General features: G+C 60.7%; 4 protein-coding genes across 6 annotated transcripts; 3 read left to right on the plus strand and 1 right to left on the minus strand.

The window, feature by feature from the left end:
- The first annotated feature begins 7,459 nt into the window (after positions 1–7,459).
- On the plus strand, positions 7,460–9,082 carry LOC147528370 (tubulin alpha-5 chain-like). Its single transcript, XM_086615230.1, has 3 exons — positions 7,460–7,640; positions 7,780–7,928; positions 8,111–9,082. Exons 1-3 carry the CDS (start codon positions 7,460–7,462, stop codon positions 9,080–9,082), a joined length of 1,302 nt encoding a protein of 433 aa, XP_086471356.1.
- Positions 9,083–12,707: 3,625 nt separating this feature from the next.
- Positions 12,708–14,727, plus strand: LOC147528371 (tubulin alpha-5 chain). Its single transcript, XM_086616185.1, has 3 exons — positions 12,708–12,927; positions 13,404–13,552; positions 13,756–14,727. Exons 1-3 carry the CDS (start codon positions 12,747–12,749, stop codon positions 14,725–14,727), a joined length of 1,302 nt encoding a protein of 433 aa, XP_086472311.1. The 5' UTR covers positions 12,708–12,746.
- A 1,160-nt stretch (positions 14,728–15,887) lies between these two features.
- STK16 (serine/threonine kinase 16) lies at positions 15,888–18,423 on the minus strand. 3 transcript variants are annotated; one of them, XM_086615673.1, is made up of 7 exons: positions 18,338–18,423; positions 17,373–17,592; positions 17,160–17,293; positions 16,952–17,072; positions 16,776–16,871; positions 16,586–16,707; positions 15,888–16,500 (listed from the first exon to the last, which is right to left on the minus strand). In XM_086615673.1, the coding sequence occupies exons 1-7, from the start codon at positions 18,421–18,423 to the stop codon at positions 16,362–16,364; spliced, it is 918 nt and encodes a 305-aa protein (XP_086471799.1). In that variant the 3' UTR covers positions 15,888–16,361. The 3 variants fall into 3 exon arrangements, with proteins under 3 accessions (XP_086471799.1, XP_086471800.1, XP_086471801.1); XM_086615674.1 differs by lacking the exon at positions 16,776–16,871; XM_086615675.1 differs by lacking the exons at positions 17,160–17,293; positions 17,373–17,592.
- An 867-nt stretch (positions 18,424–19,290) lies between these two features.
- On the plus strand, positions 19,291–24,749 carry GLB1L (galactosidase beta 1 like). The gene is made up of 16 exons (XM_086615783.1): positions 19,291–19,404; positions 19,847–20,019; positions 20,324–20,474; positions 20,717–20,777; positions 21,052–21,146; positions 21,534–21,714; positions 21,801–21,859; positions 22,034–22,155; positions 22,352–22,392; positions 22,695–22,813; positions 22,950–23,024; positions 23,121–23,210; positions 23,337–23,450; positions 23,745–23,876; positions 24,241–24,456; positions 24,531–24,749. Exons 1-16 carry the CDS (start codon positions 19,294–19,296, stop codon positions 24,747–24,749), a joined length of 1,959 nt encoding a protein of 652 aa, XP_086471909.1. The 5' UTR covers positions 19,291–19,293.
- Positions 24,750–24,765: the final 16 nt, after the last annotated feature.

Here is a 24,765-nt window from a genome sequence, read left to right on the forward strand (position 1 = left end):
TATATACAACCCACTTCCACGTGCAAAATCCCCCCTCACACACATCTGCCCAGCCATCAGAGGCTCAACCGCTCCTCAAAGACTGGGGCAGAGAAAAGCCTTTGGCAAGATGCTCCTGCACCAGGAATCCTTTGCTTTCCCAGGGGTTGTTGATCTTGCCCACCTGGCAGTGGTCCCACCTCTCGAAGGAACGGGCAGATCTGCGGAGCTGCCCAGCGTGAATATGCCGTGTCCCCTCTGCTGACAGGGGCTGGGGGCTCAGCCACCATCCCGCAGACGAGGTGTGTGCTCCTGGGAGCTGGGGGGAAAAGATCGCTGCCTGTTGCCCCATCACTGCTGGCTCACACAAGCACGCTCTGTCACATTGCAATAGAGCTGACCGCAGCTTTGTTGCCGTTCCGGAGAACTTGTAAGACAGGAAGGCCTAAAGGGCCAGGGACAGAGACTGACTCATCACCATGCCTCCAGTCCTGCCTGGGGCATGTAGAGCCCCTCCAGCCTGACAGGGCAACCTGTGCCCCTCCAGAAGCTCTACCATCACCCAGCCATGCAGAATTCATTGCCCTTCTGCTTCCAGCTATTCCTACGCTTGTGCCACCGCCAGCTCCCAGAGTTGCTGGAAGAGAGGAAAAGCAGTGCTGGCCCCTCCACGCAGCCCACTAGTGCTGCACGCCGGTGTACCCTGGGCACACAGGGACACCTCAGCAGGCTCAGGCCCTCCATCACCTGCCTGGAGGCAGCTTGTTCACACCAGGCATGCTCAGAGCCCTGACATGAAGTCACTGCAATTAGCCAGCTGTGGTTTTATTTTGCTCCTGTGGGTGTGTAGCTGCCTTTCCCAGGACATGAAGAAAGGCGGGGTGACACTGGCAGCCGGGGAGGCTGACTATGAGCCCGGGAGGCTGCTCACCCAGGGCTGCTGCGCCCAAAAAAGAGCTAGTCCCAACTCGTCTGCTGGTCTCTTTTGGCCTTGCAGGTTGGGGCTCAGCATGCGTGCGGGGCTGCCGGCGTCCCTGGGAGTGCCTCCCCGCTCTTGCCACTGCCGGGTGATTCAGGGCTTAGGACTGTAGTGAGATCTGGAATTAGCTTTATTGTTCCTATAATGAAGCCCACGCTCTGGGCAATGTAGCAGGCGTTGCACAATTGACTTCATTTTATCTGAACCAGCAATTACGCTGCTGTTGCTCAGCTCCAGCAGCCAGAACTTCTGTCAGATCCCCTATCGTGCTTTGCATCCCAGCAGGTCTTCAGAGCAAATGCCATACTTGGGTTATTGACGATGTCCACTGATGAAGATTCCTTGACTCAGAGACAATCATGCTTGGCTACCATCACTGCTAGCAAGTCTCAAACTTGCGTCTTCTTGGCCTGGACATGCAGAAGAGTCAATCCCCTTCCCATCTTCATCTGCCTTAAATTTGTTTTAAGGCCTTTATTGAGTTTTGGTTTAGTCTTCTAGGTAGTCCCCACTTTTCAAGCTTGGTGTCTAGCCTTCCAGTCACTCTTGTTGCTCATCCCTGGATCATCTCCATCTGCTCCAAAGGATGAGGTGCTCAGAGGGCTCTTTCTGACCTTAAAAAGGCATGCATATCTTAAGGTATGGCAAAGAAAGGATTTTCTGCCCATCTCCATGCTGTGCTAAAACATTTCAGGGTGGCAAAGTATGTCCCAAATGCTGTCATGCTGGAACTGCAGTGGCAATCAGACACACAATGCTGGGCCATCATCAGGAGAAAGCTGTGCTTTAGGGACTCTGCACAATGGGATGCTGCTGGAGCAGTTAGCATCACATGGGACTTTCTTGAACCCACAACATCTGCGAGGTGCAGTCAAGCCCAATACTTTCAACACTCAGTAGTTTCACCAGGCAATGTTGTCTGGCCCGTGTTAAGGCAGAGTTGCCTTTCTGCTTTGACAACGTCATCATCATGACTCGTCCTGCAGCAGAGCATGGCTAGATCTCTGGGCTTACCAGCCCAGCAGCTGAGTTTGTTTCCTGAGTCCTTGGCCGAGAAGGAGGTAGTGCTTGGTCATACATCGCTCAGGGAGCTGTTGAGCTGAAGGAGCTCCCCCCTGTCTGGTTGCTCCTGGGCTCAGGGTGCTGTCATATCACCCAGAGCAGCCATTACTGGAGAGCAAACTGCACAGGGCACTAGTGGGCTGGAGACATATCCTGGCTCCTCCACCTCCCCGTTCAACCATGCTGCTAAGAGGATTATGGGCAGAGCAACTGTACAAGGATGGAGTGAGGGGTAAGCAGGACAGGAAAGAATGCAACCTCTTTGGGAAGCTCCCGGCTGAGGTGAAAGACGTGGACAGGAGCCCTGTTCCTGAAGCACCCCTCATCACCTGGTGCTTGCCTTGTGCCCCACTAAGCGAGGTTTAAAGTGGAGGGCACTGGGCTTCCTCTGCAAACCCACAGCACAGCTGTGGTCTCTTCTACCTTCCCAAGGCAGCCGTGTCCCCAAAGGGCCCTGTGATGTTGTTTGCTCCACTGGAACATCCTGGGTGGAGCTGAGGTCTGAAAAGTGGGAACAATAGTTTGGGCTTTCTGCAGTGAAGAGAGCAGGGAACCTGGGTGTGAATGGGGTGTACTGGGCTGGACTCTAAACGGGTCATCTCCTCCCCAGTTTCAGCTCTGAGTGCTTTTAGGCGTGGTAGACTTCAGCATACTTCTGGAAGACAGCTGTCTGAGAGGCTTCGTTTGGGTAAGTGCTGACAGTGGTTCCTGTACCAGCAGCAACACCTCTCCTCTGGTGAGAAGTGTATCGGACACTAGAAAAAAAAACAACAAACTTTCATAATAACTTGTAATGAAGAGCTTTTTACTGCAAACGTCTGCCCTTTATGGAGGCATTGCACACCTGCAATACATTGTGCTGCCTCCCCCTCCTTACGTAAGGATGCCCAAGAGCTGGCTGATTTCCTGGGCTCCATGGGCAGTGACAAGCAGGGATCTACCCTGCAGTGTGCAGGGCTCTGCCCCTCGGGTATCTTCAATCTATTTTTCTATTCTTCCATCAGAGATGGTTGAATTTTGATCACTAGCCTGAAATTTGCCTTGCTAGCTTTTTGTACCTCTCTGGGTGCTGCTGCAGGGTCCAACTTTGTTCTGAGCAATGATGAAAATGTTTCCTGAGCAATTCTTGCAACCCTGTGATTTCTGATGTGATCTGAAAACGTTTGCAAGGTCTTCTTAGACACGTGAGTAACATCTCTGTGAGAGAGGGGTCGTCTCAGCACAAATCTTTTTCCAGCCAGGTTGAGCTCAGACTCTTTTGTGTGCTTGCAGGCTGCTGCTACCAGCATCTGGCAAGCTGCTGAGCAGTTAGGCGCTGATGAGATGCAGCCCATTGGTGCTCCCCAGATTTAGCCAGCTGTTCTTAAGCATTTCAAAAAAGCTTAGACATCTGTTGGGGCTTTTCAGATCAGAGGTACATGGAGATGCGTATCTCCGAGTGACTCATGGCTCTCTTGTCAGTCATCACTGCTCTGCTCATTCAACATAACAGCGTTGGAATGGTTATTTTCGCTGTGAGCATGCATTTGCAGCAATGATGGAGCAGGGACATTTCACCCTCAACTCTCTACCAGAATGGTATATAAACAGAACCAGGCATCTCTTGGAGAAGTATCGCATCATTTTACACCCCAAGGTGCCACCAGATTGTCATAAAAATCTTCTGAAGTTGAGTGAAGCACACCAGCCTTGTGCAGCTGCCTGAAAGGCTTGTGCTTCCAACCACCACTGCAAAGTGTTCGTTCTGTAAACGCCCTGGAATTAATTGGCACCGTGGAAGTAAGGAGGGTGCTAGGAGACACACAATCAAAAGTGACACCTTGGCATCCAGAAAGCATTTCAGTGAGCACCTTGGCAAAGATCTTCATGGGGAAAGATGATCTCATCACTCCTTTTCACACCAATTAACTTCTGGGGCTCAAATTTTGATGCCTCAGTGCTACCAATTACTCTCTCACTCTCATGGGCTGTCTGCATCAGCATGGTCTGTGTTATCTAGTGATCTCTGCAGTCACTGAAAGGACGTTTATACCACAGGGAGAAGTTTAGGCATTTCCAGAGTTATCTAGACACTACAGTATCCTGTCCAGGTTCAGCAGCACTCCCAAACTGGAGCACATCTGCAGAAAAAAACCTTTTCCCATCATCTTGATTAAACCCACTCTGATCGTTTGGTTCAGAGTCTGCAGGTCTCAAAATGCGTTGCTTAGACACTGGCACAGGTTTGAAGCAGTCCCGCTGCTTTCAGTCACTTTACACGTCTTCATCAGTGAAGGTGACACCTTCCAGGTGACTCAGGAACAAAGAAAGACCATTGTAGGTGGATAATTTAGGTCCAGCTTTCAACCTTCAGAGCAAGCTGAGAGATGACAGCGCCTTTCAATAAATACTCATTAAGTCGGAGTGTTCAGATAGAGGCAGGGCTGATTCTGCATGGCGGATGGATGTGGTGAGCATTTTGGAGGGGGAAGGAAAGGATGGGCACGTTATGTATTGTAGCAAAACCAGATATCAGCAAAGCCACCACAAAGAGAATCAAATAAACCCCCTTCGAGGTGGTCCAAGGTCTCCCCATCCCCTCATCAGTCATTTCGTAAAGCTTTGTGAAATCAGATCAAAATCGCGGAGGTAAAGCAGAGTGGGGCTGGAGAAGGAGGCGGCCATTGGCAGGCAGGGCGTTCAGGCACAGATCGGGGACACACCTGTCCTCGGGGGGCTTGTAGCAAAGGACAGGACAGAGTTTTCCTGGGTTTTCCTCACTGATCTGCAAAGAGACTGAGAAAGCTTGTGCTTGTCTCTGAAGTGTTTCCTCCACCTGTGTTTTCTCCAGAAATTCTCCCGGGTGTATCTCAGGGGCCTTGGATGGCTGGCAGAGACCCAGCATCAGAACTCACCCGAGGGTCACTTCAGCACCTCCACCCATCAGGACGGAAGACCTGAGCAGGGTTCTCTGTTGACTTTCCTTCCTCAGCTCCCGAAGTCTGTCCCAGTTAATGCCTGGATGGTGCCTCACATCAGCAGGATACCCAGCAAGAAAAGTGCCATCTCTGCCCCTCAGGAGAAGCTCCTCTGCCAAGACCGGCAAGCATGGAAAGACCTGCCCTTATGGCCCCCTGCCCTTCCCTCGAGGGCACCCCCGGGTCTCCCGTGCCCCCTGCGAGGCAGGGAGCGGGGGGTCCGGGGGGTGCTGCTCCTCGGCGGTCCCTCCAATGCATCCAGCCGGCTGCCGGGCAGCACAGCCGCATCTATGCAAATGTATGCAAACATGCGCAATGCACGCAAATTTATGCAAACGCCCGGAACCGTCTCGGGTGGGGCGGTCCGCTCCGGAGCGCCGGTGCCGCCCCCGGTATAAGGCGGCGGCGGAGCGGCCGTCCCGGCCGTGCGGAGCTGCGGCAGCCCGGGGAGAGGCAGGTCGTGCGGCGGCGTCGGCATCATGGTGAGTGCCGGCCCCGGGCTGCCCCCTCCCTCCGGTCCCGCGGGTGCTCCCAGGAGTGGGGGGAACCCCGGCGAGACCCTCCCCGGGGCAGGCTGCGATCCCCACAGCTTCCCGGGGCGGGGGAGGGGGCGGGGGGCTGTCCCCTGAGAGCCCAGAGGTGCGGGAGCAGTGCCGGGTGTGCTGGCCCTGCCTCTGCCTCGTTTCAGCCTTTTCTGAGCTGCTCCCTCCCCTGCACTCGGCAGCCTCCCACCTTTGAGCACCGTCTCGCACCCGTCTGACACGTCCGAGGCGAGGAAGCCCCCAGCCAAACCCCACCGTGTGCAGAGACCGGCGTTTGTGCTGATCCTGCCACCTCTCCTTCCTCTCTGGCTTTTAATAGCCACGGTTCCTGCCCATCTCCCGTGGTTACATCTCTGGCTGGGGGGGTTGCTCCGGAGATCAGCCCAGCCCCAGGGTGCCAGGGCACCTTGCCTGCTGCCCCGCAGGGCCGTGCCCTTCCTGAGCCAGACCTTGCCATGAAGAAGGCAGAGTCTGCCAGCTGGTGACCAGCGGTGCTGTGTCCCCGGTGCTGTGAGGCTCTGCCCAGCCTGCTGTCACCCCTGGGTCCCACAAAGCCCATCCTGGCTGCTGCATGTTGGCAGGATTGAAGTACGGTGATCAGCACAACCCTCCACCCCCGGCTCTGATTCACAAGGTCCTTGGGCAGGGAGGAGTCCTTTCTTGTCTCTTCTTTCTTGTGGCCACCCAGAGGTGCCTGCAGCTGTGTCAGTCCTTGCTGTGACCTTCCGTTGAGGATCCCGGAGCTTCCTCAGGATTCCCTGTTGGCTCCTTGCATTACAAAACCCTTATGGACCTGCTGGGAGGGATGAGGGACGTGTCGTTTTGCTGCTCCTTGCAGCTTTGGGAAAGGTGGGGAGGTGGCTTCTGCCTCTCTCCATGGGTATCAAGGGCTTATTTTTCTGTCATCTTTCACTGTCACTGCTGCCTCTGAAACGCAGCACTGAAAGTGCCCTAGATGTGCCCACAGAGCCAGGACTTGCTGTGACTTTTGCAACTTCCTTGGGTGGCAGTTGCTCCTGAGCGCAAAATGTCTGGTTCCACCGGCTGCCTGCCAGCTGACTCACAGCAGGGCACCGATGGCTCTGGAAATCTGGTTTGGATGCTCCTCTGCCTTGGTTGTGCCTGATGACGCATCTGAGTCCTTGGCAACAGCAGGGCTGAGGCAGTAAACGTTTTGGTTCTTGTTGAAGGGACTGTAGGTTCTGGGGTGCCTCTCCTGGAGGGAGAGAAGCGGCAGAGCCCACCTCAGCCTGGCTTCCCCTGAGGGACCTGAGGCTGCCTTTGAAGCCCTGAGCTAGGGGACCCCCCACTCCAGCCCTTCAGTATAGTTAAAAAGTGCAGCTAACACTTCCTCCTCCTCCAGAGCTAATTTAGGGAAGCTGAGCCTCAGAGCGTGGCAACCGTTCACTGCCGCAAATCCCCCCCTTGCTGGGCACCCATCCCCAGAGCTGTCACCTCCTCGGCTCCCAGCACCCAGGTGATGCTCTACCATCTCAGCCCACAGCCCCCGTTGTTGGAACAGCAACAGGGGCCACGCCAGATGCTGCGGGACCCCAGCCCTTATGCCTTGTGGGTGTTCAGGCAATGGAGAGGTGCTGACCGGGTGCTTCCCAGGGCTGTGGGTGGACGCAGTCCAGGGAACATGCTCGCCTGGTGTCGTGGGCTCCAGCAGATGGGTCTCCATCTCACTAGACCCCTGAGGTGGGCAGTGGACTGATGGGAGGAGCAGATATGGGAGAGGACAGCAGACTGGGATGGCCCAAGGCACCAAGGCTATAGGGCAGCTTGACTTGCATAAGGTGACCAGGGCCTGGGCTGCTCAAACTCAGTTGTGCACCACCTGCAGGGACTGCATTTGTCGTCCCTGCTGGGGTCTGACCCTGTCTCCCCCTCTCCAGCGCGAGTGCATCTCCGTCCATGTCGGCCAGGCTGGCGTCCAGATGGGCAACACCTGCTGGGAGCTGTACTGCCTGGAGCATGGCATCCAGCCCGACGGGCAGATGCCCAGTGACAAAACTATTGGCGGAGGGGACGACTCCTTCACCACCTTCTTCTGTGAGACCGGGGCTGGGAAGCACGTCCCGCGGGCCATCTTTGTGGACTTGGAACCCACCGTGATCGGTGAGTGCACCTCAGTTGGGCAGTGGTGGTGGTCACTATCTCTGGGAGTAACCCACTGTGGAGAGTCTCTAGGGTGGCTCCTGCCATCTTTCTCCAGGGCCATTTAGAAAATCACCGACATTGTGCTAACCTCTCCCAGATGAGGTTCGAGGAGGAGTCTACCGCCAGCTCTTCCACCCTGAACAGATGATCACCGGCAAGGAAGATGCTGCCAACAACTACGCCCGCGGGCACTACACCATTGGCAAAGAGATCATCGACCAAGTGCTGGACAGAATCCGGAAGCTGGTAGGTGACCACTGAGGGGAATGTGTGCCCCTGAGCTGGGCTCCAGCATCCTGCTGGAGGTGGGAGCATGGGCTGAGCCCCAATGTGCCCTGGGAGGGATCTGCAGCTGCCCAAGCAAAAGTTTGAAACATCTCTCCAGCAAAGTCAATTGCTGGAGGAATTTCATTTGGCTCTCTCTGCAGGCTGACCAGTGCACAGGACTCCAGGGCTTCCTCGTGTTCCGCAGCTTTGGAGGAGGGACTGGCTCTGGATTCACCTCCCTGTTGATGGAGAGACTCTCCGTTGACTACGGGAAGAAGTCTAAGCTGGAGTTCTCCATCTACCCTGCACCACAGGTCTCCACCGCCGTGGTGGAGCCCTACAACTCCATCCTCACCACACACAGCACCTTAGAGCATTCAGACTGTGCTTTCATGGTGGACAACGAGGCTATCTACGACATCTGCCGCAGGAACCTGGACATCGAGCGCCCCACCTACACCAACTTGAACAGACTTATCAGCCAGGTTGTTTCATCCATCACGGCATCACTGCGGTTCGACGGGGCTTTGAACGTCGATCTGACTGAGTTCCAGACCAATCTGGTGCCCTATCCTCGCATCCACTTCCCTCTCGCCACCTATGCTCCTGTGGTTTCAGCTGAGAGAGCTTATCACGAGCAGCTGTCTGTGGCCGAGATCACCAACTCCTGCTTTGAGCCAGCCAACCAGATGGTGAAATGCGACCCTCGCCACGGCAAGTACATGGCCTGCTGCCTGCTGTACCGCGGGGATGTGGTGCCCAAGGACGTCAATGCCGCCATCGCCACCATCAAGACCAAGCGCAGCATCCAGTTTGTGGACTGGTGCCCCACAGGCTTCAAGGTGGGCATCAACTACCAGCCGCCCACGGTGGTGCCAGGAGGGGATCTGGCCAAGGTGCAGCGCGCCGTCTGCATGCTGAGCAACACCACGGCCATCGCCGAGGCCTGGGCTCGCCTGGACCACAAGTTCGACCTGATGTACGCCAAGCGAGCCTTCGTGCACTGGTACGTGGGTGAGGGCATGGAGGAAGGGGAGTTCTCCGAGGCGCGGGAAGACATGGCCGCTCTGGAGAAGGATTACGAGGAGGTGGGCCTGGACTCCTACGAGGACGAAGAGGAGGGCGAGGAGTAGAGAAGCCCCTGCCAAAAAGGACCGTGCTCCTTCCCCGTGTTACCTGCAGAAACCCTTTGCAATAAACCATTTCAGAGCCTCCATGTCTCCTGCTGACCCCCCAGCTGTATCGGTTTCTTGCCCGGTCAGGCGTGTGGTGAGTGCTCCAGCTCTGCTGCTGGTGCGGCTGTGCTTCCTCCCAGCACGTGTGGGCATGGGATCCACTGTCTGGAAGCACCTCTGCCCACTCCCTGGGGCCTGGATGTGCCATCCCGTGGGACACACGGCCCCACACTGCTGCCTCAGCTCACGTTCTCTGTTGGCTGCATGCTAAGCCCTCTCCCTGCCCTGCTCAGCACGTAGCAGTCAGGATTCCAAACATCAGCTCCTGGCTCCAGCTGCAAATGGGAGATTTCTGTTACCCATTATCCATCACGCTGAGTCCAGAGATTAATTTTCCCTGCTTACCACTAATGCTCCAGCTATATTGACCCACAGAGGCTGTCCTCCCCTGCCCTTCCCCTCCCAGCATGCACTCATCTCAGCTGGAGGGGAAAGTGTGAGCCAGCACTGGGCTGCACCAGCTCCTGGAGCGTGGCCAGGCACTCGTCCCACTGCGCAGGGCTCCTGGCACTGCTCCCTGCGCCCGTGACCGGAGCCTTGGGCTCAGACGGAGCGGTGCCTGCTACTGCACCAGGGCAGGAGTTGCTGCCCCTCACACCGGGTACTGCACTGGTCCCGCTGCAGAGACACCTTCTCCCCATGTCTCCCTGTGCCAGAAGCATGTAGGAGTTGGAATTGTGTCCCGTTCCTTTTTTTCTTGAAGATTATCCTGCGTCTCTGATTTGGACTCTGCTGCAGGGGGGGACATAGCAGTTTGTCCTGGCACGCTCCTGGGTAGCAGAGCCCTCACCACCATGGGCAGGCAGAGCTGTGTGAGCCCATGCCCTGGCAGCAAGGACAGAGCCTTCTCCTCGCCGCTCGCAGCGTGCAAGGCCGGAGCGCTGGGCTCCACTTTCTCCCCAGCTGGGGGTCCACCCGGGGCGAGTGGGCTGTGCTAGTCAGGACTCAAAACCGGACCTGCTTCTCTGGGTGCAGCCACAAGTAATTAACAGCAAACAGATTGTGATGACCTTTTTTTTACAGCTGGACCAGCCCCCCAGCCCAGACTTGTCATGCTGATCTGCAGTGTCACTGGAGGTGCAGTGTCCCCACCGGGAGGGAAGGGCAGCCCCTGGCCAGGCGTTCCCGAAGCACTGATGGCAAAGGGAGGTTTGGGGGCACTCGCATTCCCAGAGCCTGATGCGGATCTCTAACATGTTTCTCCTCCTCTAGAGGCCCGGGTGGTCTCAGGCGATCTGCAGTGAGGGGAGAGCTGGTGGCAGAGCAGGGTAGGGTAGGGGCTGCTGTACCTGATCCAGCCCCCCGTCCTGGTGGCTGAGCACCCCCTGAGAGCCGGAGCCCAGACCTAGTGCCCGCAGCCTGGCTGAACGCCCCTTGCTTCCCTCCCGGCAGGGCAGCCCCGGCTCCTGCACCTCGGGGTTCCTCCGCAGCCGGGAGGTACGCTGGCAGGCTCCCCCTGCCCCTGAAGTGGGTACTCCCGCCCCGCATGCAAATATACCCAAATGAAGGGGGTGTGACGGCAATAAGCCCCTCCCACCTATAAGAGGGCGCTGCGGAGGGGATTGCAGCAGCCGCAGCTTCGCGCCGAGCCCCGCCGCACCGAGCTGCCGGGAGAGCCCGGACCCGCAGCCGCAGCATGGTGAGTGCGTGGCCGGGCGGCGGGGCACAGGGCACGGCACCGGGGCACCGGGCACGGCACCGGGCACTGCGCCGGGGAGGGCGTCCAGCAGCCCCCCCTGGAGCACCGGACACGGCGGAGCCGCCGTGACGCGCTCGCTCCTTCCCCGCCGTGACCTTGGGCTGCCTCACCGGCCCCTGCCCGGGGGCAGCCGTGCCCTCTCGCCACTTCTGCCCGCCCCCTCCCCACCGCCACCGGTCCCGGGGCGCCTGGGCGCCCCCGCCGCCAAAGCAGGGGTGCGCCTGGGATGGAGCGGGGGGTGACCCCTCCGGTGCGGAACGGTGGCCGCGGACGGACGGGGACAGCTGCCGGGGCGGGGGAAGGCGCCAGCCGGGCACCGGGATCCGGAGCTGGACGCTCGGTGGGGCTTCTCCCGCGGCAGCGGCCGCACCGGCGGGGCTGGCGGCGGGGGGCGGGCATGGGGGTCCTGTCTCTCCCGTCCGTCCCTGCCGGCGGAGGTCTGGCAGCGGCGGAGCCGGCCGGGGCCGCTGTCCAAACCGGGCAATCGCCGCTGCCCTCGCCGGGGGCCGGGGCTATATTTAGCGGCTCGGGAGGGGGACGGGGCCGTGCCAGGAGGTGCGGGGCAGCGCTCCGCCCGCCGTGGCACTGACCAGGCTCTGCCGGCGACCCTGCCCCGGGCAGCCCTTCCCTCTGCCGGGTTGAGGCTGCCCCGGCCCTCCCGGAGGTGGCAGGAGTCCTTGTGCCCTCCCTGGCACTGGACAGGGGCACGGTCCCCATCGTGGCTGAGTGATGCACGATCGGAGAAGGCAGGAGCAAAGAGCCCCTGGACCCCCAGGCTGAGTTGTGGTGTTGTGCCCGGGGGGGCAGGGATGCTAGAGGCAGCGGATGAGGGACGCCAGGGATAGGCAACCGAGGATGCTGGGGCTAGGGGAGGACGGATGCCAGGGGTGGCAGAGCAGGCCAGTACCTGACAGGTACCAGGACAAGAGGCAATGGATTTAAACTGAAAGAGGGCAGATTTAGGTTAGATATAAGAAAGAAATTTTTCACTCTGAGAGTGGTGAGGCAGTGGAACAGGTTGCCCAGAGAAGTTGTGGATGCCCCATCCCTGGAAGTGTTCAAGGCTAGGTTGGATGAGGCTTTGGGCAACCTGGGGTAGTGGAGGGTTTCCCTGCCCATGGCAGGGGGGTTGGAACTAGATGACCTTTAAGGTCCCTTCCAACCCTAACCATTCTATGATTCTGTGATTCTACCTGCAGGATGAGAGCGCAGGAGACACATCTCCAGCTCAAATCCCGCTCCCCAGCACTTCTGCCCACACGGGTTTTGCCACAAAGGGTTGGGGCTGCATAACCCGGGAAGTCTCTATGCTGCTTCAGAGAGTGCTGGGCTTCACCGCCAGCCCTCCCCTGGCTGCCCCCCACTGCACCGGCATCCCGAAGGCCCCTCACCGCAGGAGCTTGTGTCAGCTCAGGACCCCACTGGGCTGCCATGGTGTGGGGAAAGTGCTGAGGCTGGCAGGGAGCCTGGCATGGTGGCTGAGGCAGGGGAGCTGGGCCAGGCTCTGCTCCCCACGCTGCTGGAGGACAGCCCGGCCAGAGTCCACGGGGCTGGTACATCCCAGCATGGGCTGAGTGGGAGGGACGCCAGGGCCGGCTCCTGATCCTGCACGATGCCAGTGCATGGCTGAGGGCAATGACAGCTGTGTGAGGACCCTCAAGGCATGCAGGAGGTCACCCAAAGGAAGATGTGCTCCCTGGGGCTGCTGGCCAGGGCAGGTCCCGTGCCAGTGGCCACAGGGCACTGGCAGCAGGCAGAGCCTTCCGTGGGGCAGCCTGGACAGAGCTGTGCCAGGGTCTGACCCTGTCTCCCCCTCCCCAGCGCGAGTGCATCTCCGTCCATGTCGGCCAGGCCGGCGTCCAGATGGGCAACACCTGCTGGGAGCTGTACTGCCTGGAGCATGGCATCCAGCCCGACGGGCAGATGCCCAGTGACAAAACTATTGGCGGAGGGGACGACTCCTTCACCACCTTCTTCTGTGAGACCGGGGCTGGGAAGCACGTCCCGCGGGCCATCTTTGTGGACCTGGAACCCACCGTGATCGGTGAGTGCTGAAGTGTGTGTGGCCTGGGGTGCAGCAATGTAGCGAGCGGCCGGTGTTTGTGGTCTGCCAGCAGTATCCTGCACTGGGTTCAACCCGAGGGCCCTCCTTTCCCCAGCAGAAGCCACAAGCCTGAGCACCAGCTTTTGTTCCTGAAGTGGCAGCGGTGCTGGTAGTCTCTGCTACCACATGTGCATGGAGAGAAACCAGCCCAACCGGCACGGCAGCTTTCACTGTGCCACCGCACGCTGTGGACAGGCAGCTCCGGATGGGTGGGAGAAGCTCAGCTCCTGCGCACAGAGGTGGCACTCACCTCCTCTGCTAGAGAAACCTGATGCCCGTGGTGGCCCTGCTGACATGTGGGCCTTTGGCCGTGTCCCCAGCAGACGGATCTGGAAGGAGGGTGAGGGAAGGGTGCTTGGCGGCTGGCTCAAACCTGCAGCCTGCACCAGGCTCAACCCTCCCTGTCTCTCTCCTAGATGAAGTTCGGGCTGGAATCTACCGCCAGCTCTTCCACCCCGAGCAGCTGATCACTGGCAAGGAGGATGCTGCCAACAACTACGCCCGCGGGCACTACACCATTGGCAAAGAGATCATCGACCAAGTGCTGGACAGGATCCGGAAGCTGGTAGGTGACCACTGAGGGGAGACATCTCCCTCCTGAGCTGGGCTCCAGCATCCTGCCTGAGAATCAGAGCACACTGCAAGCCCTGCTGTGTACTGGGAGGGCTCTCCATGGCAGGGATGGACCAGGTCCTGGAAGACCTCCGACCATTCAGATGTTCACAAGGAAATCCATCTCAGAGCAATGTCACGTGTCTCTCTCTGCAGGCTGACCAGTGCACAGGACTCCAGGGCTTCCTCGTGTTTCACAGCTTTGGAGGAGGAACTGGCTCTGGATTCACCTCCCTGTTGATGGAGAGACTCTCCGTTGACTACGGGAAGAAGTCTAAGCTGGAGTTCTCCATCTACCCTGCACCACAGGTCTCCACTGCTGTGGTGGAGCCCTACAACTCCATCCTCACCACACACACCACTCTGGAGCATTCGGACTGCGCCTTTATGGTGGACAACGAGGCTATCTACGACATCTGCCGCAGGAACCTGGACATCGAGCGCCCCACCTACACCAACCTCAACCGTCTCATCAGCCAGATTGTTTCATCCATCACGGCGTCACTGCGGTTCGACGGGGCCTTGAACGTCGACCTGACTGAGTTCCAGACCAATCTGGTGCCCTATCCTCGCATCCACTTCCCTCTCGCCACCTACGCCCCCGTCATCTCTGCAGAGAAGGCCTACCACGAGCAGCTGTCTGTGGCCGAGATCACCAACTCCTGCTTTGAGCCGGCCAACCAGATGGTGAAATGCGACCCTCGCCACGGCAAGTACATGGCCTGCTGCCTGCTGTACCGCGGGGATGTGGTGCCCAAGGACGTCAATGCCGCCATCGCCACCATCAAGACCAAGCGCAGCATCCAGTTTGTGGACTGGTGCCCCACAGGCTTCAAGGTGGGCATCAACTACCAGCCGCCCACAGTGGTGCCAGGAGGGGATCTGGCCAAGGTGCAGCGCGCCGTCTGCATGCTGAGCAACACCACGGCCATCGCCGAGGCCTGGGCTCGCCTGGACCACAAGTTCGACCTGATGTACGCCAAGCGAGCCTTCGTGCACTGGTACGTGGGTGAGGGCATGGAGGAAGGGGAGTTCTCCGAGGCGCGGGAAGACATGGCCGCTCTGGAGAAGGATTACGAGGAGGTGGGCCTGGACTCCTACGAGGACGAAGAGGAGGGCGAGGAGTAGAGAAGCCCCTGCCAAAAAGGACCGTGCTCCTTCCCCATGTTACCTGCAGAAACCCTTTGCAATAAACCATTTCAGAGCCTCCATGTCTCCTGCTGACCCCCAGCTGTATCGGTTTCTTGCCCGGTCAGGCGTGTGGTGAGTGCTCCAGCTCTGCTGCTGGTGCTGCTGTGCTTCCTCCCATCGCTCTGCCTCAGCTCCAGCTTACTCCTTGAGCAGGTAAGAGCCCCTTGGTCCCTCCTCGGGGCCATGGCACACATCCCACCCTTTTCGCTGCTCCAGCCAGGGTGGGTACCGCTTCCTCCTGTGGTATATGGCCCTGTGCTCTATGGCCCTGCATTGTATCCTGGAGCCCAGGGAAGCAGATCTAGCCTGAGCAGGAAAAAAACGCAGCTGCTGGGACTTCTCCCCACGTGCAGCCAGAGGGTAGGTGAGCTTGCCTCTAAGGAGATTGGTTAAAGCAGTGGGAGCAGCCTGGCACCCCTGTCCCTATGGCCATAGCCTGGACACGGTGCATGCCCGGCTCTGCAGTGCAACGTGTGCACCCCGCAAAGGCATCCAGCGTGGCGGCAACCCCCGCAGCTGCTTTTCTGCTGTGTTGTGGTGAGAGGATTAAAGGAGGGGAACGCTCCCTGTGAAACCGCTTGTCTGCATCTCTTTTTCCATCCCCCCTCCACAGTCAGCCCAACTGCTGCGTGTCCCAGTGAGCCCCTCCAGCCGAGGGCGGTTGTGCTGTGCCCAGGCACTGCTCACCCCCCCCGGAGCAGGGCTGCTGTCCCTGTCTCCCAATCTCTGGCAGCTTCCCAGCCTGGGCACCCACCTCCTTCTCCTTGGGCAGCCACAGGGAGTTCTGCCTGTACCTCTGCCTGCCTGCCTGCACTGTGCTGAGCCCCTTCCCACACCGCCCAGCCCCAGAGGCTCTGAACATCGGCGCCTGGTTCCAGCTGCACAGTTTTGAGTGTTAACTCCCATCAGGAGCGTGCTGGGGCCAGGGATTAACTTTCTCTGCTTACTGCTAATGCTCCGGCCGTGTCGTCCTGCCAGGGCTGTCCTCCACTGCCCTTCCCCTCCGGCAACGCTTGGCTGCTTGACCCAGACAGCACGCCCTGTTCTCCCCGTGCCCCAGCGGGACTCCCTCCCCACAGACAGGGACACATCCATGCTTCCGCAAGAACATCTTTTACTCCAAACACAAGGCAATGTTGGTGCCGAGAGCAGCGGCGGAGCGGGCGCCGGGACCTCCCACCTCACTCCAGAACAACATCGGGACCCGAACCGCAGCTCTGCTCCAGACAGGAGCAACTCTCCTGGGGCGCAGAGCTGTGGCTGCCGTCACCCAAGAGGGTCCCACAGCATCCTCCTCTGCAAGCCCCCAGGGGAGGCAGTGGCCAGCAAGGGCCCCCGTGTTTAGCAGCAGGTCACACATCTACAGCCCTGGGTCACAGACCAAGCCCCAGGCAGCAGCACCCAGAGCACAGACCACTCCAAATCCAACACACCTCCAGCACAGAGCAGCAGTTCTCCCCCAAGTGCAGCAATCTCCTCCGCAACAGCTCCGCAGGGGAGCAGGGATGAGGTCAGCTGCTTTTCCCCTGGCTCATTCTCGGGGCACATCACCGATGTGGGGTGCGACGAGCTCAGATCTGCGTGGTGTCCTGGCCCGCGGGTGCCGGCTGCAGCCCCTCCAGCTGATGGAGGACTTCATTTATGCTGGGTCGCTCCTGGGGGTTCAGCGTCATCATGGAGGAGAGCAGGCGCTGCAAGGCAGCCGAGTACCTGGAGGAAAGACAAGGGGGAAGTCTGCATGGCGCACTGTGCAGGGGGCTGCCTGGGAGCAGGGTTGCCCTCCCCAGCCCCTCACCTGGTTGTGGGGGGCACGGCGATAGGGTTCTGCACTGCTAGAGCCACGCTGTCGCCCTTCTGGAAGATGGCGTCGTAGGGGCCCTCTCCAAACATCATGCAGTACAGCACACAGCCTAAGGACTGGAGCGTGGAGGGGTCAGGGCAGCCCCATGGCGGTGGGACAGGGGCAGGGGGGGCCAGGTCCTTACCCAGATATCTGTGCGCTCATCTATGACACACTGGCTGGGCACTGTGAAGAGCTCGGGGGCACGGTAGGAGATGGTGCAACGCTGGGCAGCCCAGTCCTGCAGAAAGGAGGGTGAAAGCAGGGATGGAGGGCTCAGGACAGGGATGGGCTTGTGGAGTGACACCCCATGGCACCCACCTGCACGGCCATCGCCTTCTGAGAGCTGTTGACTTCGATGCGAGCTTGATTCATGGAGCCCAGGTCCATCAGCACGGGCTGGTCATCTTCATCCAGCAGCACGTTGGTGGGCTTGAGGTCCCTACAGGGATGGATGTCACTTGAGTGCCTGCTGGGCCCCCTTCCAGTCACCCCCCCACCCCCAGAGCTGGGGATGCTGGTTCCCCACCTGTGTGCATAGCCCTTGCTGTGCATAGCTTGCAGCCCACGGCAGATGCCATGGAGGATGAGGAGGATCCGCTGCTCTGGCATAAAGGTCCCTTTCTTTCGCAGTGCTTCCACCTCGCTCCAGAGGGTTCCCCCCTGGCAAACACAAGCAGACAGTTATCACAGCCGCTCCCAGTGGCAAGGGAGTGGGGTTGGCCAGGGAAGACCCCCTCACCTTCATGTAGGGCAGGAGGAGCCAAGCTTCGTGCTTGGCATCCTTCTCCACCATGCAGTGGGCCACCAGGCGCAGGATGTTGGGGTGGTCGAAGAGGCCGTGCATCTTCACCTCATGCAGGGCGGCCTGGCGGTCCTCCTTGTCGTGGCACAGGATGCGCTTGAGGGCATAGAAGCGCCCGTCCCGCTGCCCCTCCACCAGATCCACATAGCTGAAGCCTCTGCAAGGAGCCAAGCGCAGCATGGGCTGGGTGTCACACCGCTGTGGTGCCCACGTCGGGGCCTCGTGCCCAGCCTCAACTGTGAGCACCCAGGGGAGGGGGGACAGAGGGCAGTGGGTGCCTGCACCCCTCTCCATGGGAATCTCCCAGGCATGCCCATTCCCCTCACCTTGGGGATACCTGCCAGGCACCCAAAACATCCCCCCTCTGCATGAACAACCCCACTGGCCCAATCACCCCAGTCCCATGGGTCCAAGCACCTACTCTTGGGCATCACTGACCCCTGTCACCCAGCAAGACAACCCTCCTCCATGCCCAAACATCCCTTGTCCTCAAGCGTCTCCCCACCAAGCCTGAGCCTGCCCCACAGACCCATGCACACCCCCTGCCTCAGCATCCCCCCGTGCCCGAGCATCCCCTATGCCTGAGCATTCCCCTCAATGCCTGACCATCACCTCCATGCTCGAGCATTCCCCTAATGCCAGAGCGTCCCCCCATGCCTAAGCATCCCCATGCTCAAGCATCCCCCCCATGCGCAAGCGCCAGTTATGCCCAAGCACCCCGCCATGCCCGAGCATCCCCCGTGTCGGGGCATCCCCCCATGCCCGAGCACCCCCTTCATGCACAAACATCCTCCATGCCCGAGCCCCCCCCCGCCACGCACAAGCACCCCCGTGCCCAAGCACCCTCCCGTGCCCGCGGACTCCCACGCCGAGCCCCCGCCGTGCCCAGCCCCGTTGCGGACCCCTCTGCCAGGCGGTGGAGCAGGAGGTACCGCACGCCCCCCAGGCTGACGGTGCCGCGGGAGCAGACGCACAGCGCCTGCCCCATCGCCCGCTCACGTCATCGCCCGCCGCCGCGCGTCACCGATTGCGTCACCCGCCGCGTCACCCAGCGGGCGGGGCGCTGCAAACTTCCCGGTCCCGCGGGCCCCTCCCGCTGGCGGAGCGGGCGGGCTGCGGGTGGAGGGGAGCGGGGCGCGGGTGGCGCGGAGCGCTGGGCTCGCCGCGCGTTGTGAGCGCGGTGGAACGCGGTGTTCCCGGCGGCGAGCGGTGGCCGTGGCGGCGGCAGCCCCGCCGCTCCCCGGAGCTGGCCCCGGTGAGCTAAGCTCCTCGCCCGAGCAGGCAGGTCGGCGGAGCAGGGGACAGGGGTGGCGAGGCCACCCCAGCAGGGCTCGTCCCCGAGGGCATCACCACCTCGCCCTGCCCTGCGGCACGTCCTCATCGCCCCTATCACCGGCTCTGTCGCCAGGCTCCAGCCCTCGGTCCGAGGACGTTTTCCTTTCCCTCACGGCAGCAGCCGTCGTGTCCATCCCCACCCGCCCCGAGTGACATCCGAGGGTCCTATCATCACCTCTCTGATAAAACAAGTGGGCTGAGCTCTCTCGAAGGCGTTTTGTCTGATGGTGACACTTTTATGAGGCTCCTTGTCTCTCCGCGTGTGTCACTCACCTCCCTGGGGGATACCGGGGATGTATCCACCGGCTGGAGCTGGCTTGGGCAGTGGTGGGGTGCCCACATCCCATGCTGGGTGGGCCTTGCGGGGGGCGATGCACAGCTTGCCCAGGCACGGGGGGCCAGAGCCACTCACCCCCCCATCCCACACTCCTTCCCGGCAGCGCTGCTGTTCCATCTGCCTGCACTTGGGACCTGGAGGAAGCGTCTGGCACTGGCGGAGAAGGATCATGTGATGGTGGCGGCGATGGTGTCCACGTCCCTCTTTGTCCCCCATCCCGGGCCTGCCGAGCGCCCAGCCCGGATGGGGCTGCTGGTTCTCGCCCTGGTGCTGGCAGCGAGGCTCCTGCACATGCAGGTTAGGCAAACACGGGTGGGAGGTCTGGGAGAAGGGCGCAGGGCTGAGCTGCGAAGGAGCCGGTGGGATGGCTGCGGGATCTGCCTTGCTCTCCTCCCCCATGTCCCTGCTCTTCCTGCTATGGCTCCCTTCTCCTGCAGCTCGTGTCCTGCTTGTGCTCCCGGCTCCTTGCCTGCCGTCCCAGCACCCGTTCCCAGCAGCACCCGTTCCCCAAAACGCCACCAGCTCAGCCACAGGGTGTTTGACTAGCGAGGGGGGAGCTATCGGGCGATGCAAATGGCTGCCTTGCTTGTCCCTCCTTCTCTCCCTCATCCCTACACCGAGGATGGGGAGGGTCCCCCCAGGAACCAGCCCACATCAGTCCCTGTCCCAGGGAGTGTGGGAGGGGGCGGCTGTGCATGGGGAGGGTCTGCAGCCCCCTAGCACGGCTCCTCTCCCACAGGCCTCCCCCCTGGCACGCTCCTTCCAGCTGGATTATGAGGAGGACTGCTTCCGCAAGGATGGTGCCCCTTTCCGCTACATTTCGGGCAGCATCCACTATGCCCGCGTCCCACGCCCCGCCTGGAGGGACCGGCTTCTCAAGATGTACATGAGCGGGCTCAGCGCCGTGCAGGTGTAAGCGACGGGGGCAGCCCTAATGGCACACAGCCCACAGCCGTGGTGGCCCCTCAGGGGCTCTGAGGTCCCCAGAGCAGGGACAGAGGCAAGGGCGTTGTCTGATGGCAGCGAGTGGGGACCCCCAACGCCCCCCTATCAGACACAAGCATGAGCCTGGGCTAGTCCCAGTGCAGCCCTGGTTGCCAGCCCCAGCCCAGGCTGGAGGCCAGTTCCCAGGAGGAGAGGGACCAGCCTGTGGGATGGTTCCATGTTCTACCAGAGTGCCCTTAGCCCCCACATGCCGATTTCCCTCTCGCCCCAGCTACGTGCCCTGGAACTACCATGAGCCGCTGCCAGGGGTTTATGACTTTGCTGGGGACCGGGACGTGGAAGCCTTCCTGGACCTGACCGCTGAGCTGGGGCTTCTGGTGATCCTGCGGCCGGGGCCCTACATCTGTGCGGAGTGGGAGATGGTGAGCCCCAGCCTGGCACAGAGGGGTGGCAGGTGGCCTGGGAAGGGTACAGTGGGGTTGGCACTTCTGGCTGGCATGCTGACCCCAGTGCCATTCCAGCCATGCCCAGGCTGCTGCCTTGCGGGGCACTCGCCGCTCTGGCACTGAGCGTTTGCCTTGCGCTGGCCAGGTTTCGGCTGTGTGCCCACCTGGGCTGCTGAGCAGTTTCTCTGCCTCCCTCTCTGCTGTGTGTGTTTCTCCAGGGTGGCCTGCCTGCCTGGCTGCTGTGGAAACCAGACATTGTCCTTCGCTCCTCTGACCCTGGTGAGCCTTGGCACGGGGCTCTGGCCACCATGTCCTTACAGCCTGGTGCCAGTCCCAGCATGCCAGTCTCTCTCCTCACACCTGCCAGCCCCACGTGCACGGTCTTTCCTATCCTCCGCTCCATCTTTTGAGAGCCTCCAAGTTCATCCTCCACCTCTGCTTCCCCATCGTGCTCAGCCCAGCCCCATCTGCTCCATCCTCCTCCTAGCACTGCTGGTTGTGGGTGGGCTGGGTGGACACTGCAGCCAGGCTGAGCTGTGCTCTGTCTCCCCAGCCTACCTGGCAGCCGTGGACTCCTGGCTCCATGTCCTGCTGCCCAAGATCAAGCCACGCCTGTATCAGCATGGGGGGAACATCATCAGCGTGCAGGTAGGGTGCTGTGGGACCCAGCCCCCTGCCCTGCTCTATGTCATCTTTGTATGTGTCCAAAAAAGCCACCTGTACGCCCGAGACCATGCTCTCCTCCAGCACAGCTCTCAGATAAATCCCTCTCAACTTCTGGACCTGAGTTTAAATCCAAGGGCTGGGACTCTGAGGTACTTGCCACCACCCCAGTTGTGGTTTGAGGGACACTGGCAGAGCTGGGCGTCATAGTGGGGCTGGAAGGTCAGTCTTGGGACGCACCTGTGGACTGTCACAACATCTAATGATGTCGAGAGGGAAGCAGGGAGCTGGGTGCTTGTCCCGGTGCGCGGCAAGACCTGGCTGTAGCCCTGCCATGTGCACGGTGGGTGCCAGCCCCTGCCCTGCTCACAGGTGGAGAACGAATACGGGAGCTACTACGCCTGCGACTACGAGTACCTGCGGCACCTGCTGCGCTCCTTCCGGGCACTGCTGGGGAATGAGGTGCTGCTCTTCACCACTGATGGCATGCGGGTGGAGGAGCTGCGCTGCGGCACGCTGCAGGGGCTCTACGCCACCGTCGACTTTGGGCCAGGTACCCCTATGGGGGAGGAGGAGGAGGAGAGGGGATGGGGGTCCCAGCTGCATCCTGCTCCAACCTTCCTCCCACCACCTCCACAGGCTCCAATGTGACAGAGGCCTTTGGTGCCCAGCGCTGGGTGGAGCCGAAGGGGCCCCTGGTGAGCTTGTCGTGGGGAGCAATGACCTGTGATGGCTTTGGGGAAACAGAGGGTCAGGGTGGATTGAAGCAAAGAGGGTGCCAGAGCCAGGCTGCAGGAGAGCAGGGGGATGTGGCTGACAGGGGGTGCCAGGACCCCAAGGGCTGGGCAGGTGACAGTCCCTCGCTCCCCCAGGTGAACTCTGAGTACTACACGGGCTGGCTGGACTACTGGGGGGAGGCACATGCCAGCATCACCTCAGCACGGGTGGCCCGGGGACTGGAGGACATGCTGCAGCTGGGAGCCAACGTCAACATGCAAGTAGCCAGCTGGCGGGGGGCACAGCCAGGGAGGGCGATGCCCTCCCCTCTGCCAGCATCACAGCAGGCATCGCTGCTCGCTTTCGTCCCGCAGGGCTTGAGCAGGGGAGGCAGGCAGGGCTGGGAGTGTGGCTGCATCAGGGAGGGGGCAGTTCTGGGGGGGGATGACAGGGCTCTCTGTGGTGTCCTGTAGGTACATGTTCCATGGGGGGACCAACTTTGCCTACTGGAGCGGTGAGTAGGACCCTGCCCTGGGGAGGGAGGGCATACTGCAGGGCTGGGAGGGGACTTTCCTTGGCCATCCCAAGGAGCGTGCTCCAGGCTCCCATTCTGTCCCATGGGACAGGCTGACACATACCCAAGGGCCCTTCAACACAATCTTGTCCCACCCTGGAGACTCCTTTTGTCCCCAGCCAGGGACTCCCAGTTCTGGGTCATGGCCTCCCCAGTTGTCTTGCAGCCAGCCTGGGGCTGAGTCCCATGCTCTGGGCTCTGCCAGAGCTGCTTCCTCCAGCCCCCATCACTTTCCTGGCTAGGTGCTGACTTCAAAGACCAGTACAAACCAGTGACCACCAGCTATGACTATGACGCCCCTCTCTCGGAGGCAGGAGACCCCACCGAGAAGCTGTTTGCCATCCGCACGGTCATCAGCAAGGTGCTGAGCCTGGCAGGAGGAGGGGACAGCACTGGGCACTGCTGCCTGTGCCAGGGAAGGGGACACAGAGGGACCTGGCAGGGCAGGGGACATCTCCCTGCTCGCCCTGGGAGGCAGTTAACTGTTTGCTGTTCAGTTCCAGCCCCTGCCAGTCGGTCCGATGCCTCCCGCCACCCCCAAGTATGCCTATGGCTGGGTGGCCCTGCAGAAGGTGAGTGCCTGCCCTGAGGGCTGTGCTACCCCTGCCTGGCACTGCCTGGCTCCCTGGCACTGCCCAGCTGCCTGGTGCCCGTCCCTCTGTTTGCAGTATGCTGACCTACTGGATGTCTTAGATGTGCTGTGCCCCTCCGGGCCCATCCAGAGTCAGTTCCCCCTCACCTTTGAGGCTATAAAGCAGGTGAGGGGCTGGGTGCAGTGTGAGACACTCCTAGGCTTGTCTGCCCTGCCCTGTCTCTGGGGTGGAGGAGCAGGGCTCGAGTCCACCCCCATTTCCCTTTCTATGCCACTCTGCTGTGTCCTGCAGGCCCATGGCTTCGTGGTGTACCGCACACAGCTGCCCCGGGATGTCCCGGACCCAGCCATGCTGAGCGCTCCTCCCCACAGCGTTTGTGACCGCGGCTACGTGATGCTGCGGCAGGTGAGGCTGCGGGAGCACACCCGTCCTTGGTCCACTGCTCAGGAGACCTGTGGGACCTGACGGGAGCAGGGCAGTGCCATTGCAGGGTTTCGGGGACAGCGGGGTTGCTGAGAGCCCCACTGAGACCTTCTGAGGTAGACCTCTGGCCTGAACTTCTCCCCTCTGGGGGCAGAGGGCAGTCCTGGGCTGGTTCTGGGAGAGCAGGCAGCAGGATGCAACATTGCCAGGCTGTTGGCACTGACTGGGGCAGTGGGATCCGGGCATAGGGCAGCAGCACTGACCCTGCCGTTGCAGGAGTATCACGGGACGCTGGAGCGGGACGGGCAGACAACACTGCATGTGATGGGCAAGGCAGGGGACACGCTGGACATACTCCTGGAGAACATGGGCAGGATCAGCTTTGGGGCCAACATCAGTGATTTTAAGGTGAGGGGAGAGGGCCCTGGGGCTCCAGAGGGGGTGGCTTGGGCACCCACATGGCCAACCATCCCCTATCCTGCCACCCATGACAGACCTCAGCCACAGCAGGGCCACCCCCAGCCCCACTCTGGTTTATCTCACACCATCCCCTCCACTGATCCTGGCAAAGCCACTGGGACCAGGCTAAAGCTGTGAGGTTGGCACCCCTCTCTCCCACTCATGCTGCCACGGCAGCCAGGGCAGTGCAGCCCCTCTGAGGGGGTCCCACCCCACCTCCACTGCTGTGAGGGGAAGACGCCTGGGGAAAGCCAAGCATTCTCCTGCCCAGAGCAGGCCCTGCTGCCTCATTTTCCCTTCTGCTCCATCTCAGGGCTTGCAGGGAAACCTCTCTTTGGACTCCAGTCCACTCAGCAACTGGCTGATCTACCCTCTGGCCATAGACACCACCATCGAGCAGGGCTGGCCCCACACTGCCCTGCCGAAATCAAGCAGTGGGAGCAGAGCAGGGCCAGCCTTCTACACTGGGACCTTTCAGACCCCTGGCATTGCCTGGGACACCTTCGTGAAGTTCCCAGGTTGGAGCAAGGTAAGGCAGCGCGTAGCTGGGAGAAGGGGTGAGGTTAGAGAGGAGCACAGCTCAGTCCCATCTCTATGTTCCAGGGCCAGCTATGGATAAACGGCTTCAACCTGGGCCGGTACTGGCCCTGCCAGGGGCCTCAGCAGACCCTCTATGTGCCTGGCTCAGTGCTGCATGTTGGCCGCCCCAACAACATCACAGTGCTGGAGCTGGAGGGGGCACCCCCCACCCCCTTCCTGGTCTTCCTCGACCGACCCCTTTTCAACAGGACCCTCAGCCGCAGCACTGTGGCCACAGAATAAACATAGGTCTGCCAGG

This window comes from Tauraco erythrolophus, chromosome 8 (assembly GCF_009769465.1).
Source record: "Tauraco erythrolophus isolate bTauEry1 chromosome 8, bTauEry1.pri, whole genome shotgun sequence".
NCBI classification, from domain to species: Eukaryota; Metazoa; Chordata; class Aves; order Musophagiformes; family Musophagidae; genus Tauraco; species Tauraco erythrolophus.